General features: G+C 46.4%; 2 protein-coding genes across 2 annotated transcripts in view; both read right to left on the bottom strand.

Moving 5' to 3' along the window:
* The window catches only part of LOC136444171 (inactive tyrosine-protein kinase transmembrane receptor ROR1-like), a 61,722-nt gene that overhangs the window by 17,991 nt on the left and 25,275 nt on the right, over positions 1–18,456 (bottom strand). The gene's annotated exons all lie outside the window — the stretch shown is intronic.
* Positions 5,601–10,782, bottom strand: LOC136444635 (uncharacterized). Its single transcript, XM_066442283.1, has 3 exons — positions 10,696–10,782; positions 10,217–10,323; positions 5,601–9,824 (listed from the first exon to the last, which is right to left on the bottom strand). The coding sequence occupies exons 2-3, from the start codon at positions 10,217–10,219 to the stop codon at positions 6,312–6,314; spliced, it is 3,516 nt and encodes a 1,171-aa protein (XP_066298380.1). The 5' UTR covers positions 10,220–10,323; positions 10,696–10,782; the 3' UTR covers positions 5,601–6,311.

The raw sequence follows: 18,456 nt of genomic DNA, 5'->3' as shown, positions 1-18,456 counted from the left end.
TAAAACTCTATCCTACAGAACTACACTGTACCCAGCAACTACATTAGTGTACCAAGAACTACAAACTTAGGCAACTCTCTGGTCACACTTCTGTAAAACCCTATCTTACAGAACTACCCAGTAATATGGAAGCGTGTATAACTCTATCTTACAGACCTACCCTGTAATATGGAAGCGTGTATTTCCTATCCTCCAAGGCAGGGCTGCATAGCAGCATACACCAATGCCCTGGTACAAGGCATGAATGTCTTTCTAGTCACGCTTGTGTAAAACTCTATCCTACACTTGCCAGTTGCTAGTGTGAGTTTCTGGTCACACTTGCCTAACATCTATTCCTTTTTCGGCCCCACAGGAATAGATACATGTACATGTATGATGCCTATCCCATGGTGTGCATTTCTAGTCACACTTGGGTAAAACTTTACCCACACAGACTTATATTGGTGAATTTCTGGCTAGCTTGCAGCAAAGAATTATACAGTCTCCTGGAGTGAGCTTGCATGAGTGGCTGCCTACAGCTGGGTGTATCGGGTTACAGCCAGCAGTGGGCCCATTGAGCGACCCTGTCCCTGAAAGGGCCCGGCTGGAGTTACGGAACTCCCCCCACTACATGTGCCGCATTCTTCAGGGTCAGCAGGCCTGAAACGTCGGGCTCCACAAAGGGCGCTTTGTGACACTCCAGCGGCCGGGTTGTTGGTTGGGGAAAGGTAAACAGCCTGACATTCGGACAGAAACACGGCGAGGGATCAGCGGGGGGAAGTGAACCGTCCCCGCAGCGGCATGCCCACTTTACTTCTGACATTTTGTTACAAATGGCCTGCCCCCAAGAATAACCCAACCTAACCTTGTCTAACCCACCCTACTATAACCCACCCCAGTCTAACCCACCCTACTCCTACCAATACCAGCCCCACTCCTGGCTTTGTAAGGCCCCTGCAGTCCCAGACCTGAGCCCAGCCAGGCAGGGTCAGGCGCGAGTTAGACGCCCGCCAGTCTGACACACACACTCCAGCTTCCTGCCAGAGTTAGCAGGGATTTATCCCCAGTTTCCCCCTCGCCCTTCAGCGCAGAAAAGTCGTGTTAAGTCCCGCCCTTCAGCGCAGAAAAGTCGCGCTAAGTCCCGCCACAAAAGAAGTTCAACCCTCCTTGAGCCGGCCCTTCAAAACTTTAAATAAACAGCCGAAGTTTGGGGCTGGTGGGACCAGTGTTTGGGAGCCAACCGTGACTGATAAGACCTGGTGAACTGAACCAACTCCCAACCCAAAACTGAACCAACTCTCAACCCAAAACTCTACAACACTTCCAACCTAAAACTGTACATCACAAACAACTCACCGAGGATGTGTGCGAGGGTGAGTAGGAGCTGTCCTGGGAGAAGAGTGCAGGAGAGGGTCGATGGTAAGACCATTGTTGTGCGAGTTGTTGTGAGAGGAGAGGACTCTGTAATCCCAGCCAGTGTGCCTGCAGGGCACTCTCAGCCCCATAAATTACACAGGCACACATCCATCACCCCGCCTGTCACTCCAGCAGTTCAGCACTCATCTAAACTCTACTTCTCACACCCATCTCTACAATCCAGCGGCCCTGTCCTCCTGGCCTGCACACCTCAGCACACCACCACAGTTTACTGTTATTAATCAGTTTTTGATTGTTTACTTTTCTCCCCTCCGCCTGTTGCAATAGGGAAACCCACTGGAGTGGGGGCGGAGCTCTGGGCTGGTGGAAATCACTCGCCTGTTTCACAGCAACTCTGACACTTGTCTGCTAACACAGTGTCTTGTCTTGTCTTGTCTTGCCGTTACTGCGCACACTGCACAGTGTACCTAAACACAAGAGATGCTGCTTCAAAACAAACGCTGTCCTGACTTCTGTGGATTCTGTCGAATTACACTTACGTACGCATATACAATACAAGAAGAGAGCTACGCGGTTTGGGGCATGTGATGTCTTTAATATGTGAGTCTGCTCTGTGATAGAGGCTTATTGGTTGTACAAAGACATCAACGGCCAAAGACTGTGGTCTTGGCGGTCATAACACAAACTGCAGTGTGGCATTTACGTACAGTATTGGTAAGTTTACACAATTCTACTCGTTCGTTAAAGAAACGAAATTGCAGCAAGGGCGGGATGGTGGTAACGTTGAGCGGGAGGCGAGCCCAGCCGTACGGACGGCGGATGTCGCAATTCTGAGGACGGCACGAGCGGAGGTCGAAGGTCGCTTCCTCAGCGTAATTCCCTACGATTGGTCGACTGACCAATCCTACTATAATTACACTTACGTACGCATATACAATACAAGAAGAGAGCTACGCGGTTTGGGGCATGTGATGTCTTTAATATGTGAGTCTGCTCTGTGATAGAGGCTTATTGGTTGTACAAAGACATCAACGGCCAAGCCGAAAGAAGTGAGGGCCCCAAACCGCGTAGCGGAAATGTAGTTAGTTGTAGAGGTAGTACTAAATCTAAATTAGGAAGTAGCTAGATATTCGAGTTCATGCAAAACAGTCCAGGACTGGCGAAGAACGGGCCGCAGAACGTCACCGGGCACTGTCGAACAGCGTAGAGTCAGGCCGGAAAGGTGCGTCAACCTCCTTGCTCTCACTTAGTACTGTGAAGTGGGCCGTGGGCGGGTCATGGGTGTCTTCGGTACGCAGCTGGAGCTGGTCTTGATGCACTGTCAATCTGGCTGTGCTAAACTACTCTAATCTATTCTACACTAAGTTCAGTAGTTGCGGCTCTGCGAACCCAGACTGGTGACGATCTCGCTGCAGGGCGCTGCCGCGAACTCCGAATCGGACCGGAAAGTGAAGTCGCATCGGCGTGGAGTGGGTGGACTGGGAGCCTTGTGCAAGCTGTTATAGAAGCACGCCGCAGTCTCGAGTCCGTGTAGGGACGGGTGGAAAGGGAGAGAGGCGGGCGCTGAGGAAGGACCGCTCGTGGAAAAGTTGTTTACGTAGTTCGCGAGAAGAAACATGGCTGCCAAAGTCCGGGCGTCTCGGGCATCTCGCGAGACCCGGCATCACTGGCGGGAAGTGGGGAGGGGGGCTGTCGTTCCGGTCACTGTGGACTCACTGTCTCTGTGGACGTTATAGGCAGGCAGGAACGGGTGTGCAGTCCCAGGCTGGTGAAGAAAACTCGCTGCAGGACGTCGCCAAAGATTACGAACAGTGTAGAGACTCAGGGTCGGGAGGAGCTCTCGCTTAGAACTGCGAATCCAGGTGGGCAACGTCACTGGGAGCCCAAGCACGCTGCTGTAGTGCACACCGCGGCCCTGCTGTTTGAGTCGGCGTCGGGCCCAACGAGGACGGCAACCCGCGAGTTTCTTGGCAGATTCATGTGCCTCGGGAGTTGGGGAGCGCCGCACGGTAGGTTGAAATGCTTCATGAAAGCTCGAGAGGGGAAAGGTTTCCGACGGAACGTTGAGCGGGAGGCGAGCCCAGCCGTACGGACGGCGGATGTCGCAATTCTGAGGACGGCACGAGCGGAGGTCGAAGGTCGCTTCCTCAGCGTAATTCCCTACGATTGGTCGACTGACCAATCCTACTATGATGAGAAAGTATTTCCTGCCTGTATTTTCCTCAGTAAGTCACACATTCAGCCACACTAGTCCGCCCAGGACTCTATTAAATTCTAGGTAATGAGGGAATAACAGCCGACCAGTCAAACATAACAACAGCTGAAGTCAACACTCATGTAAACATAGCCTCACATCCAGCCATCTTAAAACAGGCGATTCAACATAGCCTCACACCCAGCCATCTTAAAACAGGCAATTCAACATAGCCTCACACCCAGCCATCTTAACACAGGCGATTCAACATAGCCTCACACCCAGCCATCTTAACACAGGCGATTCAACATAGCCTCACACCCAGGCATCTTAAAACTGGCAAACAAACATAGCCTAAAACCCAGTTTTCCTAAAACTTCTTTAAAAGTAAAACATAGCCTCAGCCCCAGCCGTTCTGAAACAGGCCTTAAAACATAGCCTCAGACAGTCACAGGGAGAGATACATGGCAAGGTAGCCTCAGATCCAGCCTCCCGAAACCGGCAGTAACATGTAGTTTTATGTTTCCTGGTTTATGAGGGTTTATGAAGTGACAGATGAAGATTTTTAAGGAAATCACCAGTTCCACAGAAGCCGTGTGACTGACACAATTTCCATTGACTACGATGTCTGGACTTGATTCCATGTCAGGTTTTATGGCTATTTTGTGCTGCCGCCGGGTTGTTTTAGTCTCATGTTTTACAGCAGCCAAGTTTAGCCCGGGTCGGCAGGACGTGACAGGCCAGGATTCTTGTGTGGAGCGCTGATCTCTGAACATGACGCTTCGCTGGCTCCTGAGAGCCCAAATTCAAACCACACTTTTCCTGGCGGAGATTCTGGCCTGGCTGCACAAGTCTGTGCCTCTGACACAACCTCGCCTACAGCTGAGCTTCCGGGCAACAGGAACTCAACTAACTCAAAACATGGGTTTGGAAAAGGAGCTTCAGAAACTCAAACCACCAGTTTCAGAAAATGTTCCTAACTCAAATAACATCTTTCAGAAACAGACCTTACCAAACTCAAACCACAGAGTTTTAGAATAGAACTTCCAAACTCAAACCAACCTTTTTAAAGCGAAGGAACTACCGAAACTAAACCATGGTTACATAGACTAAAAGTTTAGACATTTTTTTATTAACCATACTATGAATCCGGGGATGACAGAGTGGCTAGAGAAGTGTGATTGACACCCAAGCCTCCCCTGTCCGCCCTGCAGTATCCATACTGTAACAGATCCGCCTCCAGCCCACAGCAGCAACAAGTGGGTATTAATAGCAGTGTTTGCTGAACCCCTCCCAGACAAGCCTGCATGTGTCACTATTGTCTGCTGGGATGGGACATGAATGGGACTGAAGCCTCTCACTGGCTGACTCTCACTCACTCATGCACTCCTTCCAATGAAGGTGGCGCTACCATGCCAGAAACTTTTATTCAAACACAACAACTCTGCAATGTTCTATACACAAAGTGTCCTTCCCTTGTCCTTAAACATTGCAAGATATAGGGGGTTCAGGTCAAAAATTGTCCTTTGTCCTAGGACACTGATTCTAATGGCATATGATAGGGCTAGTTCTGACAATTAAGATGCTTTTTATTTCATCTTTCTATTGTGTATGGTTGATGAGTTACAATAATTTTATTTCTTGGAAATCAGGGATTTGGGTCACCAAAAACAAAGGCCTTAACTATGGGGCCAATGGGGTCAAGGATGGCACCGTTATCCTATTGTTTTCAATGGGAAGAATTACAAGAAATTTGTTGTGTCACTTGGATTTATATATCTGAACATCGGTTGGGTATATGATGTTCACACTTGGTGGGTATGTTGACGTCAAGCATATCTTCATTAATTTGCATAATTTATGCATAATTTATGCATAATTTATGCATAATTTATGCATAATTTATGCATAATTACTATAATCTATGCAAGGACCGAAAGGGACTGTTTCATGGTCAAATAGACACATTTTGCCTTTGGAAAATGGTCTCTAAACTGATTAACTTATGATATTTAGTGTAATTAAATCAATAAAGGACAACCACCATGACTTTGACAAGTACATAGATATATTGGAATGTAAATCATAGGACTTATCTATCATATTTACACTATACCTACAGCTATTTGCATTCACATTTTCTTTTGGAACATTCCTAATCATGTCTTTTTTTTCTATCTTTCAGACTACTCAAGACACACAATTGGATTCCTTTTTCTGCATGAATATGTACTCAAGACACACAATTGGATTCCTTTTTCTTCATGAATATGCCTGTACCATGGAACACCTGTAAACTAACAAACACAGCATAACTTAACACTACATCATAGTAGTACATGTAGTAACAAACACAGCACAACTTAACACTAGTACTAGTAGTAGGTCGAAACAGAAGATGCCTTGTGAATGTTCCACATTAAAGACAGCCAATGCACATTATACACTATACAAATGTAGATACAAGATAGGAGGTGCTTCACAATGAGAGTCCTCGCTCATTACAAAGTGTCTTTTGTTCAGCATTGCTTATCTGTACATCAATGACTTGACCTCTTCAAAAAAATCATCACACTTCTTATCCTCTCAAATGTACACTCACTTGTACCAATCCTTAGTAACACATGTACGATGTAGTAGAATATCACAGCAAGTCAAAGAAACCTTCCTTAACGTGCATGACTTACAAAGTATTTTGTTGCTTGAGTATAAACAAAATGGAGGACTTCTACTGCAACAAAAGCACAGTTTGATCACAATTCTATTCAACCATCAGCCAACCCTTCCCCAAGTCCACAAGCAGAGGGAATATTTCATCAGGTTCACTCTCATCATCATATACTATGTGGTATTTTGTGTTCTTTGTGTCTTCTGTCCTGTTAACTATTTTGGTAACAGTCCCTGGGTACCACTTCGCTTCCTTTTCAGCTGTAAAGCATTTGTGTTTGACACGACGCCCAACCAGTTTAGAAGGGTCCATTAAGTACTCTGGTAGGGTTTCCTTTTGCTTCTTTACTTCTCTCTTCTCTCTGGCATCTTGCAGCTTGTCATTTAATTTTGCATGCATCTCCTGTAAACTTCTTGCCTCCGGTTCCTTTAATGTTACATACTCTTCCTGGTCATCCTCTTCTTCTTCAGAGTCTATTTCTACATCTGTAGTGGCTGCCATGTTCTTCAGCACGATTTCTTTGAGGTGAAGGACCTTTTCTTCACTGCTGAAGGTGTGTTTCTTCTTTCCCGGCCGTGTTATTGTCATTTGGAAGTTTTCTTTGGCTCCCTCTGACTTCAGAACTTGTTTGTGAAACTGGAGCTGAAACTTCAGCGCATCCAGCTTCTCTTTCTCCTGCTTCAGAACGCCTATCTTCTCATCGATTTCCTCAGGTGTTCTCCACACTCCTCCCATATTTACAACTTTCTCCGTTAATACTACCTTCTTCATCCTTGCCCTTTTCCTTTTCTCTTCTTTTTCCTTCTGTCTTTCCATGAGGGTTTGGAGTCTTTTTTCCTTGATGGCCTTGTTTTTCTCCTTGAAACGTTCATGCACTTTTCCCGCATTTGTACGCGCATAGTCCATGTGTTTCTTCTTGTCCTCTGGTGACAAGCTTCTCAACCAGTCACTTGTTTCATTGTTCATCCACAGGAGATATGCCTCCAAAGAAAGTGAAGTTGCATTCGGCTTCGCCCTGATAAGGTTGTCCACGATGGCGAAGTCCCTTTCTGATACAACATTTGTTGTAGGCACGTGGTCTGCCCTTTTCACTTCCGTTTCAGTGGGTTGCCAGAACTGTCCTCCTGGCAGCTGTTCTTCTGCTTGTCTTTCAAGCAAAATCAGCAATGCTGAGCACACAACTTCTAATGCCTGCTGTGTCAGTACATCTAGGTCTTCATCTCCCGTGGCTGCGAACAAGGAGTCAAACAGGGCATCCTTGTGCCTTGCCACCACTGTCTCATTGAAGAGAGGCTCCCCTGCAAGTAGCGTGCTGGCATCGCGCGACCAGCGCTCCAGGCCTATCTGCATCTGGTGCAGGTGCTGGTTCATGCTAAGCACTTTCTTCTCCATACCCAGTATACGGAAAAATGGGCCAGTCACAGTTTTGTCTAAGATACCCAATGCCCGCACCCCAGCAAGGTACACTTTCTGTGAGGCGTCAGCCTTCACAGCTTTCAGCAGGCCATTTGGGTCAGGCCACGACGAGACGAAGGAGACTATCTGCTTATGATGGTGGTACACAGCAGCAGCATCATAAAACAGGATGTTGAACCTGTTGCCGCGGTAAGCTACCATCCAATTCTTCTCTTCTTGATGGTGATGGGACAGGTGACTTTTGAAGTATTGGGGCGCACCAGACTTTTCATTCCCGTGGTCCGTGAATGCGCTACACGCAGTCCTTATGAGTCTCGCAGCCCCTGACTCACCCTGTTGAGAGAAAGCAAATGGATTTGTCCCTTCCGAAACTGCATCCTCGAAAATCTTTAGGGTGGAATTAGCTTCTGTTGCAAAGTTTACTAGTAAGTGCATCTTACAGAAATAATTACACATGCTACCCAGTTCATCTTTCACATCATCGGCTAGTGTCTCCCACTCTTTTTCCACAGCAGGCAGAAGCTCCCGGCGCATTTCCTCTAGATGCTTGTTGAAGAGAGGATTAGTCGCCCCGCGATCAGACATAGTTGAGGTAAACGATGTCATCACTTCTGCAGTTTTCTTGGCGACATCCTCTCCAGGCTCACAGAGAACTTCTGCTAACTCCTTACAAGACTCGGAGAAGGCTGTCATGATTCCCTCAGCATCTCCAGACGGAACTTCTGTCATAGACATAGTTAACGTCTTGCCTGATGGTAGAGTCACGTCAAAGGTCTGGTACTTTTTAAAGAACTTTGAGGTCCCATCCTGGTGGAGGCAGTTTCCCTTGTCCCTGTCTGCATTGACGATAGCTTTGGCCACCTGTACCTGTGCAAGGATTCTTGCCTCTGCAAGCAGCCTGGATTTCGACCCTTTACTCGGAAACCGATCAACAGTCATCCCTGCCAGCTTCTCCAGGACTGTACTTATCACTCCATCCACCTTATTCATAGACACTCCTGATGTAAGAAGCTCCATTACTACCTCTCTGATTTCATCACAGTATCTGCCACCGTAGAATGTTTTTACTTTCTTGCTTTCCATGACACTCTCAACCTGTTGCAGTTCTGTGTTCTCATCTTTGAGGTCCCGGAGTTTGTCTTGGAGATGGTCCACAGTGGCCTGGAGATCTTTTTGTACTTTTAACTTGTTCTCCTCTTGTCTTTTCATCTTATTTTCTAGCTTACGTCTAGAGTCCTGCAAAGACTTCACTTTGGTGTTCAGCTTGGCAACTTTCTCAGCAGCACCTGCATTGCTCTCTTCTGCTGCAGAATAGGCTTCTCTTAATTCACTGAGTTCCTGGGCGCCAGCACTGACAACACCTTGCAGTTCATGGATGGTTTCCTTCTGCGTGTCGATAGTCACATCTCTCCTTCTCACTCTTTTGTTTGCGTTTCTGACAGTTCCAATCTTTTCCAAGCGGGCTTCCAGGGAATCAAGTTTTGCCCTTAGTTCTGCATTTTGTTTGTTTGCTGCAGATAGTTCTTCGCTTAAGTCAGAGGCTACTGCAGACTTTTCTACTAGAGCATTTCTAAAGCTGTCAGCATTTCTGTGCATTTCTGCTACAGCAGAGTAATATTCTTGAGTCAACGATTCATATCTTCTTTCCAGCTCATATGCTTCATGTTCGGACTGTGCACGCCGTTTCTTACTTTCTTTCAAATCCTTTCTGGTTTGTTGGAGCTTGTGCACCACTGAAGATGTTGACGCTGTTGAAGGTGGTTCCCTTGGCTTTGGAAGTTGGAACTGTGTTTTGAGGAACTCTGGCAAAAGTCGCTCCCGATCTTTCTTCAGGTTTCTGTTCTTGTCTTGGTACTTTTTCCACACATTGGCTACACATTTGCCGATGGAGTCGTCCTTACACTTCTCCACATCCGGTAAAACTTCAAACGGAGCTAGCTGCTTCAGTTGTTTGAGCAAATCCGCAGATGACGAGCCGTGCAACCGGCGTAAGTGGACTACTAGGCCGTTTGTGAATTCAAAGGCTTCTAATCTTTGAAGATGACATGGCTCCTGTTGAAGTGCTTCCTTTGTTACAGTACTCACACCTCTCGCCAAGAACTCTTCATCTCCCTGATCAGTTACTTTACTGACACTACAGTGACTACTGACAGAACTGTCTGACTTAGAACTTGAAGAAGCCACGATATCCTACAAGGAAGGAAATGAAAGGAAAAAAAATGACCATCAGTATCACAGAAGAAAAAATGAAGACTGAAGTGTAATCCTACATTGTATTAAAAAATGGATACAAGTAAAAAAATAATGTAGATGAGCCAATGATGAACAGTAAGTATATCATATTAAATTTTACTTGATTTTCAATAGATTCTTAAAAGATGAAGAACACGAAAACAAGTGGATCACAAATTACTACTACTGTACTAGTAGTAGTACTATACATAGTAGTATACGAAATCTATCATATTTATAGCCCAAAATACATAACTAGTACAAGTATATAATTAGGTGTGTCTCTCTCAAACTTCAACAAATAACATGTATTTGAATTTCTTACAAAATACTAAAATAGTCAAGCTTACCATAGTCAACAGTTCGCAAATTCGGTGTGGTACGGCATGCGTCTCTGGCGTGGGTAAGACCCAATGTTTACCAATAGTTGGAGGCACTCCTGCCCTGGGACTTCGGCCTTGAAAAAACAAGTCAAAACTTGAAAATAGCTGCTACACAAGATATATTTATCGGTAGAAATGTGTAATTGTTGTTTATACAGGATATAAACGGGGAAATATCGATAGAAATTACGAATATCCCGCATAATTGTCAGCGTACGTAATATGCAAATCACCCGCCCCCCTCCCACCCCGACTCCAGCCGCATGGGATCGAGCGACCGCTACGCACTCTCTGCAATCTTGTAATTCCTCAGCCGTAATCTCGCACCAAACCACACAAACTATACATCAAATTGTTCCTTAAAATGTATATTTTTAACATATCTAGTGCGTGGATTGCTAACTTTACGATTTGTATGAAATTTTTGCCGGTAAAAACTTCCTCACCTCGCCGTTTCACTTTGCAGTGGCCGAAAATCCTCCAGATTTTTCCAAGATGCTTCGGGAAATGTCGTCTAGCCGATGATACCCGAACAACTCCTTATATGGCCAGGGAACCCAAGCGGAAATGACCGAATAAGGCACGATACGAAACCCGAGCCGAGCCGAAATGCGTGCCCGCGCTCGGCGCTAGCGGAGATCGGGGCACTCGCCGCACACTTTATGGAATATCTCAGCGTCCTTATTATTTTATTGCAAGCCGTTTCAGATGCACTTTGACAACAAAATTCCCTTTATTTTGATGTTTAAATTGTGGATATTGGTCCAGGATTTCTTCAGATATCGCCTCAGAAAGTTGTTAGACCGGGTGTTCCCGGCGATTTCGCCGGGGGCGGGTCACGTGACTGAACCCCCTACAAGATAATACAGCAGAGGCCCAGCTACATATATGACCAAGATGCTGGCATAGCTCACAGGGAAACATGCATGTTCCTACGTAGCTGCCTAAGCCAGCTGAGTCCAGGCTTAACTATCGCCCGCAGTATCAGTATATCTCCACAGTGCTGAGATGCTTAACATACAACACGCTACACGAGACACAGATATACAGCCTGTAATGTACACACATATACTGATACTGTAGTACATGTACATGTATGTTGGGCCAGGGCTTAGCTGTGAATGCCAGTATCAGTATTTCTCCACAGGGCTGAGATGCCCTACATACAACAGGAAACACAGATATACAGCTTGCAGCGTACGAACATGTATGTATGTCACGAGTCCAAAGGTGGTACTGATACATGTATATCTACTGTAAGTCCAGGCTTAGCTGTGGATGTCAGTATCAATGAACTCCAAAGGCCGGAGATGTCCCGACATACAACTTGCTACATGTCCAGGAAACAGATATATAGCCTGTAGTGTACATAGGTATGTCACGAGTCTGTAGCTTGTAGTCGCTATTCCAAGATCAGGGTGTGCCAACTATCACTATCAGTGTTCTCGCCAGGCCTTTTCAGCATAGGGGCCCCCTATGCTGTGATTTGGACCCCCTATGCTGTGATCTGGACCCCTATGCTGTGTTTCAACCAGCATAGGGGTGTTTCTTTCTGGGACAAACCTTGTGACCCTTCATAAATCTTATAAAAAGTTCATATTTGGCTTTAGAATGAGGCTGTGACAGAGGAAAAACTCTACTTCACAAAATTTATCCCTCAAAATGCATGAAATAATGTCTCATTAGGTTATGAATTTACAAATTTTCCGGGAGAACATGCCGGACTCAATACTCTGGTCACTCCACGCGTGACTTGCACCGCGTTAAGTTGGCCTTCTGTACCTGACCCCTATGCTGTGAAAAAATCCTGGTGAGAACACTGACTATGCTATGGCTCTATCAACTCCATGGCCTGAAACATCTGAAGATGGTGGCCTTATGACAGAAGTCACTTTGGACTTGTTGTAAATACATGAAATTATGTCATAAATCACCAGGATGTAGTGTAACATGTCTGTGGCTCGATCCATGTGACATCATGTATTTCAGGTTTAGCTATGAATGTCAGTACCAGAGACACACAAACCCCACAAACCCCACCACAGCCTCCTTGCCTTATCAGTCCTAAGAACGTGCCTGACTTACAAAACTCATCCTGGTCATCCCAACGTTAAATTATTACCACGGTGACGACCTGTAGCGGTGGCGACCTGCGTCAGGTCCCGTTGCAACACGAGCGGTCGGACGTGAGCGCTGGACGGGATTCCAACACGCACGGAACTATTTCTAACAACGCTGTGACTTATGTGGAAGCCGTGTTCCAATTCCTGCGGTCGCGCCCCTTATTTACAGGGAGGCAGTGACAGAGACAGACGGACTGGGACTGGACCCTATAGGGGTGTCAGGAATGACATGAGAGCCTATAGGGCAGGAACTGACACTGGACCCTATAGGGGTGTCAGGAATGACATGAGAGCCTATAGGGCAGGAACTGACACTGGACCCTATACTGGCTATTGGGCAGGGATGTCAGGAATGTGTCCCCTGTGAGTGGGGCTGAGTGGCACATGCCACCCCAGGAGAGGAGGGCACAGTTCAGGCCACACCAACGGAACCTGTTGGTTCTGGTTCTAAACTGTGGTGCTGAACTGTCAGGTGAACATGGGGAAAGTCTGTACCTTGGTGCAGTTTAATTAGCGAAGATCTCTTCCCAGCCCTCAGTTTTCACGTCATCCTCCATCAGGAATTTTATGTATGACTATCAAAACCAAGAAAATAAATTGGTGTGGCCTTTATGGCCTGAATGTGAGAGGAGAGGGCCAAGAGGCAGAGACTGGCCCATAGCTGACATCACCCTAGGATTACTGCTAACCTACATCATAACATATGGCCAGACCAAGTCATTTCCGTGCTTCTCATAAATTTTAAGTTCGCAGCTAAAAAATTTGATACAATCAGTTTCAGGGAATATATTTGAATACAGCGAGATAAAAGCTTTCGTATCACCTTTCAGTTTCAGTTCCAGAATGTCTTCTCCCTGGATCTTTCCAGATTAGGTTTAGTTTTCCAAATCCGAGAACCAGCAAGCCAGCCTGGTGTGGCCGAGGCCTGGCCTGTAGCTGACATCACCGCTGACCTATATTCCCCAGCTCTGCATCAGGCAGGACAGGGCTGGTATTCGCAGGGAGGGATAAAAATTCCAGGGAATAAATACCTGCCCAGCGTCCATGACAGGAGAGCGGGCATCTCACCGGACTTGTGGCACGTTGGAAACCTCACTGCAACCAAGCGATGTGACAACGGATTCCATCGATAAAAAACAAAATTTCTGTGTTTTCTTGTCTTGCTTTTACTTTTTAGTTCTGCAGTGAACTTGTACATTTTGCACGACATTCCCATTTCAAAGTCACAGGTCACACAAATCTAGTTTAGTCCAGTGAGATAGCTGCTTCAGATTCCAGCCTAACTCACGCATGTCTGGGACAACTGGTTGCTGGTACTTTTTCTTGCCCTGGTAACTACTAAACTTTACCCATTGACCCGAGTTGACTCCATTGGTTTATTTCCATGAAGACAAAAAAAGGCACAGGATCCTGAAGGATAACCCTTTGTAATAGCCTTCGGCTAGTTGGGTAGCCCTGGCTGTACTTTTTAACAGTCAAATAAATAAATCAAATCAATCCTGAAGTGACCCCTACAAGATCCGTCAGACACATCCCTGATGACTTCTGCTACAGGCATGTCAGACTTGCCAGCCAGGAAATGGCTACAAACCGAGAGTCCCGTATGGAACGACCGGGATAGACTGGATGGGGTTGGTTCTGTCTGTGATTCCTGTTTATTTGAAGTGCTGCTACATGAACATGAGAACAAACCTTTTAAACTTGACCCAAACAAACAGCCAACTTGAACTAAAATAACATGAGGGTCGCAGACTATTCCATTCAGAGGGGGGACCATCAGATAAGATCTGTCCCCCCTCTTTGTGTAGTGGACCGTCCCAAGTTCAGTCCTTTTGAGCCATATTTTCTCAACACAGGAAGTTAGTGTAAACGTACTAGATAAACCCACCCCATATTAGAATGGAATGGTCCAACAGATAAGATCAGTCCCCCTCTATGTGCGATGGACCGTCCCAAGTTCGGCCCATTTGAGCCATATTTACTCAACACAGGAAGTTAATGTAAACTGGTATATAGACAAGCCTACGGTACCCATATTAGAATGGAATGGTCCATCAGATAACATCCGTCCCCCCATGTGTGTAGTGGACCGTTCCAAGTTCAGCCCATTTGAGCCATATTTACTCAACACAGGAAGTTAATGTAAACTGGTATATAGACAAGCCTACGGTACCCATATTAGAATGGAATGGTCCATCAGATAACATCAGTCCCCCCATGTGTGTAGTGGACCGTTCCAAGTTCAGCCCATTTGAGCCATATTTATTCAACACAGGAAGTTAATGTAAACTGGTATATAGACAAGCCTACGGTACCCATATTAGAATGGAATGGTCCATCAGATAACATCAGTCCCCCCATGTGTGTAGTGGACCGTTCCAAGTTCAGCCCATTTGAGCCATATTTACTCAACACAGGAAGTTAATGTAAACTGGTATATAGACAAGCCTACGGTACCCATATTAGAATGGAATGGTCCATCAGATAAGATCAGTCCCCCTCTATGTGCAATGGACCATCCCAAGTTCAGCCCATTTGAGCCATATTTACTCAACACAGGAAGTTAGTGTAAACTGGCCCCAGATAAGGCGGCTCTGATGTGTTGCAGGCTGCTTCAGGGCTGCTCAGATGGAGTTAGGGACAACTGGAACGTCTCACAGCAGCACAACCGAATTAACCCAGCTATAAATCAGCAGAACACACCAGACGTGTGCCTTACTGAAGGTCGGGCCAGAATGCCCCATTGTGCAAAACTGACTGTCGCATCTGACGTGTAAACTTGCTGGAAAAAACAAATTCTACATGGTGTGCACACACAGAGATGTCATTTCACGTTTCATTCATAAATATTGCTGAGAAAAGTTTTTTTTAAAAATGAAGCATTGCAGTTTGGACAGATGCCATATATTTACATGAATCTCTCACAAAACATCACCTGGCATAATAATCCGAGTCAGCTACCGAGTTTCAAATCTTTGTTTCCAACTGAAATATGACATCATCCTCATCAGAGGTGAATAGTTCACAGCCCAACATGCACCTGGGCATCACCTGTTGCGTCAGCTCAGCTGACCCCCATGTACCGACCTTGTGACAGAGGAACGGAATCTCACGTTTTTCCTCCTTTCCTCCAGAATTCCAGAGTTCTGAGAAACCGGAGCCAGTACTGCGAGGCGGCAGCTGCCGGGCCGGGCCAAGTCAGCTCCCGGTTTTCTGCAGGTTCATGTCAAATGCAGCAACACAAGATGGAAACAAAAGGCTGGGAGGAAAACTTGAGTGGAACTATCACTGCCTCAAACTCTTTGTAAGAAGGTACAAGCTTTTACCGATGAAACTGTTTTCATGCTGATTTTCCAGTTTTATTTTTCCAACTCCCAGAACCAACAGATGAACTTGTGGTGGCCCACAGGAAGTCGGGCTTGGCAGGAGCTGGGAATGTGGAGTCTCTCTCTGCTGCAGCTGATTGGCTGTGAGGCACTAACAACCTGGCGCGGAACGTGGCTGGCTCCCACCGGCGCCTGCCGAAACAACTTCAGGACAGGCTTCTTACTCCACTTCACTTCAAGGAGTCTTCTGACTTGTCTTTACGAAAGGAACAGGCCTCTTGTCTTATACGCAGTCTTGAAACTTGACCCCATCAGTAGGTCACTAAACTTGACCCTATCAGAAGGTCACAACGTGTCCAGTGTTTCAGTTACTGTTATGTTGGAAATGTGCCCCCCCCCCCGCCCTTCGAATGTACCCTCTTCTAATGAAGCCAGTATCTATCTGTCAGTGACCTTGTGCCCCCTCCCCCTACAGAAGTGGATATTCCGTGACCATGTGCCCCTTCCCCTCTACAGAAGCGAGATTCCATTCCTAATGTTGTTGTGGTGTACAACTGTGCCCCCCTCCCCTCTACAGAAGTGGAGATTCCGTGACCTTGTGCCCCCCTCCCCCTATAGAAGCGAGCTTCCGCTACCTTGTGCCCCCCCCCTACAGAAGCGAGATTCCGTTCCTAATGTTGTTGTACAACAGCAGATTACTCCGTGGACCATGTTTGGGGTTGGCTTAATGTGAGACTATTTCAAGCTGTGAATCGGCGGTTTCTAATCTGCTGCCGACTTCTGCTATGTAAACTGCAGATAGACACAACTTGAACTTGGCTGCACAGCCTGAACTTTGTGACTTTAGAATGCTGAGATGCAGGTACATGTGCACAGATGTATCAGCAGCATTGGGCCACACTAATCTACATTGCTTACACTCCAATCATAAGTAAATAATGCTGAAATAGAAAATGAACATGAAATTGAAAGCTTTTTTTCGGGGACACAGTTTCACAAGTGTCTGAATCAAGTTCTCCTCTCCTTGTGTTTTCATAGCCTCTTACTGCATTTTCACACAGAAAGTTTGGGGACTCGGTCTAGCCTCAGCATGGATGCTGAAAACTTACACAACCACCCAGGACCCCCCCCCCCCCCAAACCACCCAGGAACCCCCCCCCCCCCACAAAACCATCCAGGACCCCCCCAAAAAAAAACAGCCCTGGAGACTGAAAATTGGCCTGGTTTCTGGTATCCTGACAGAAATCTAGACTCTGAGATAAAATCTGTCAGACTGGGTTTCACATTGGGGGGTTTGATTCCCCCTGGTTTGTTTACATTTCAGCCTTCTTAGAGGTTAATGTTTGTAAATAAACAATTAAAAACAACACCTTTGGCAACAGGATTATGTATAAGGTGAGATGGTAAGAAAATATTTCTGCCTAATATCAAATATCTGTGTCATAGGAAGACTGTCAGCTCAAGTGTAACAAATTGAGGTACAGAAATATCTGGTACTACTTCAGTTTTCCTACCAGCCCTCAGTTTTCATCTTGACTTCCTGTTGAGTTTTTAGCATTTAATATCTCAGAAGTGGGAAAATAACCTGGCGTGGCCATAATTGTTGGGCTGAAGTTACACAAAGCTGCGTTTCCGGCCGCCCAAACGGACAACAGAAATCCAGTTTTTCCGGATTCCTGCGGGCCGTTTATCGGTGTAACCAGGGCTGCTGGCCCGCTGCAACAATACCCGTAATCTGGGGCACAATGGCCCATATTTATCATCTATTTGTAATGAGATACGCCAGGCTGTAACTCGACACCTGGACAGTGTCCGCTGACAGGAAAAATGGGGAGAAGATTGGAAGATGATCTGTCTACAGGGAACAGTCAAGGGGAAGACAATAAACCATTTTCTCTCCCCCCCCTCTCTCTCTAAGGAAGGGGGCATCAGTCTAGGGGTGTGTGTGCGGAGAGGAATTGGATTTGGAGGAGGGGTTGTTTCTGGATAAAACTAACACCAGTAACAGTAACAGATCTGTTGGCAAGCAAAATGCAAAAGACACAAGATGCAAGAGGGACACAAGTTCGATGTTTCACAACTTGTGCCAGAGACAGGTTCTAACAGAAATTCTGATAGTCACATTTCAAAACTACTGATCAAATGGGGTATGGGGTACTGACTGCTGTCCATCAACCTTGACCTTGGAACCCCCATGACCTTCAGCAGGGAGGGGCACCTTGGTGTTGGGAAGGACAAAGAAGCGGTGTCCCCAGAAGGCGGCTTACAGCTTGAGTAAAGCTGAAAGCCGCTACAATAGGACCCGGTCACACGTCACACTGCCGGCTGAGAATAGCTCCAGCTCCACATAACGTCATCCCCACATGGGGTCCTCTCCCGCTTTCACGCTGTTGCCATGGAAACCAGGGGTCCAACACAAGAGGCTGAAATTCTGGGCAGGTTTGTTTAAACCACACCGCCACCCACCGAGCCAGAATAGCCTCACTGCTGCTTGAAAGTTAGAAAAGTACATAGAGGCAGCCAGTCGTTCTGCTGTTAGTGTTGGTACGAGTGAACTAAACCACAGCCCGTCAAACCACCAGACTGCAGTACTACAGGTAGCTGCACAGGCTAACAGCTATAGATAGGGTCCTGCAGCTGTGGTTCTGAGGTTCATGGAGGACTGATACTGATTGACCTTCTTATCTGATGAATGAAACAGCAGAAAACAGAGCTGAAGTAGTCCCTGCCCTGCTGTCCTGATGGAGGCAAACTTGGT

The sequence above is a fragment of the Branchiostoma lanceolatum genome, chromosome 11, assembly GCF_035083965.1.
Source record: "Branchiostoma lanceolatum isolate klBraLanc5 chromosome 11, klBraLanc5.hap2, whole genome shotgun sequence".
Taxonomy (NCBI): Eukaryota; Metazoa; Chordata; class Leptocardii; order Amphioxiformes; family Branchiostomatidae; genus Branchiostoma; species Branchiostoma lanceolatum.
Note: the sequence above shows the minus strand (reverse complement) of the source record. Positions and strands in the feature narration are given on the sequence as shown.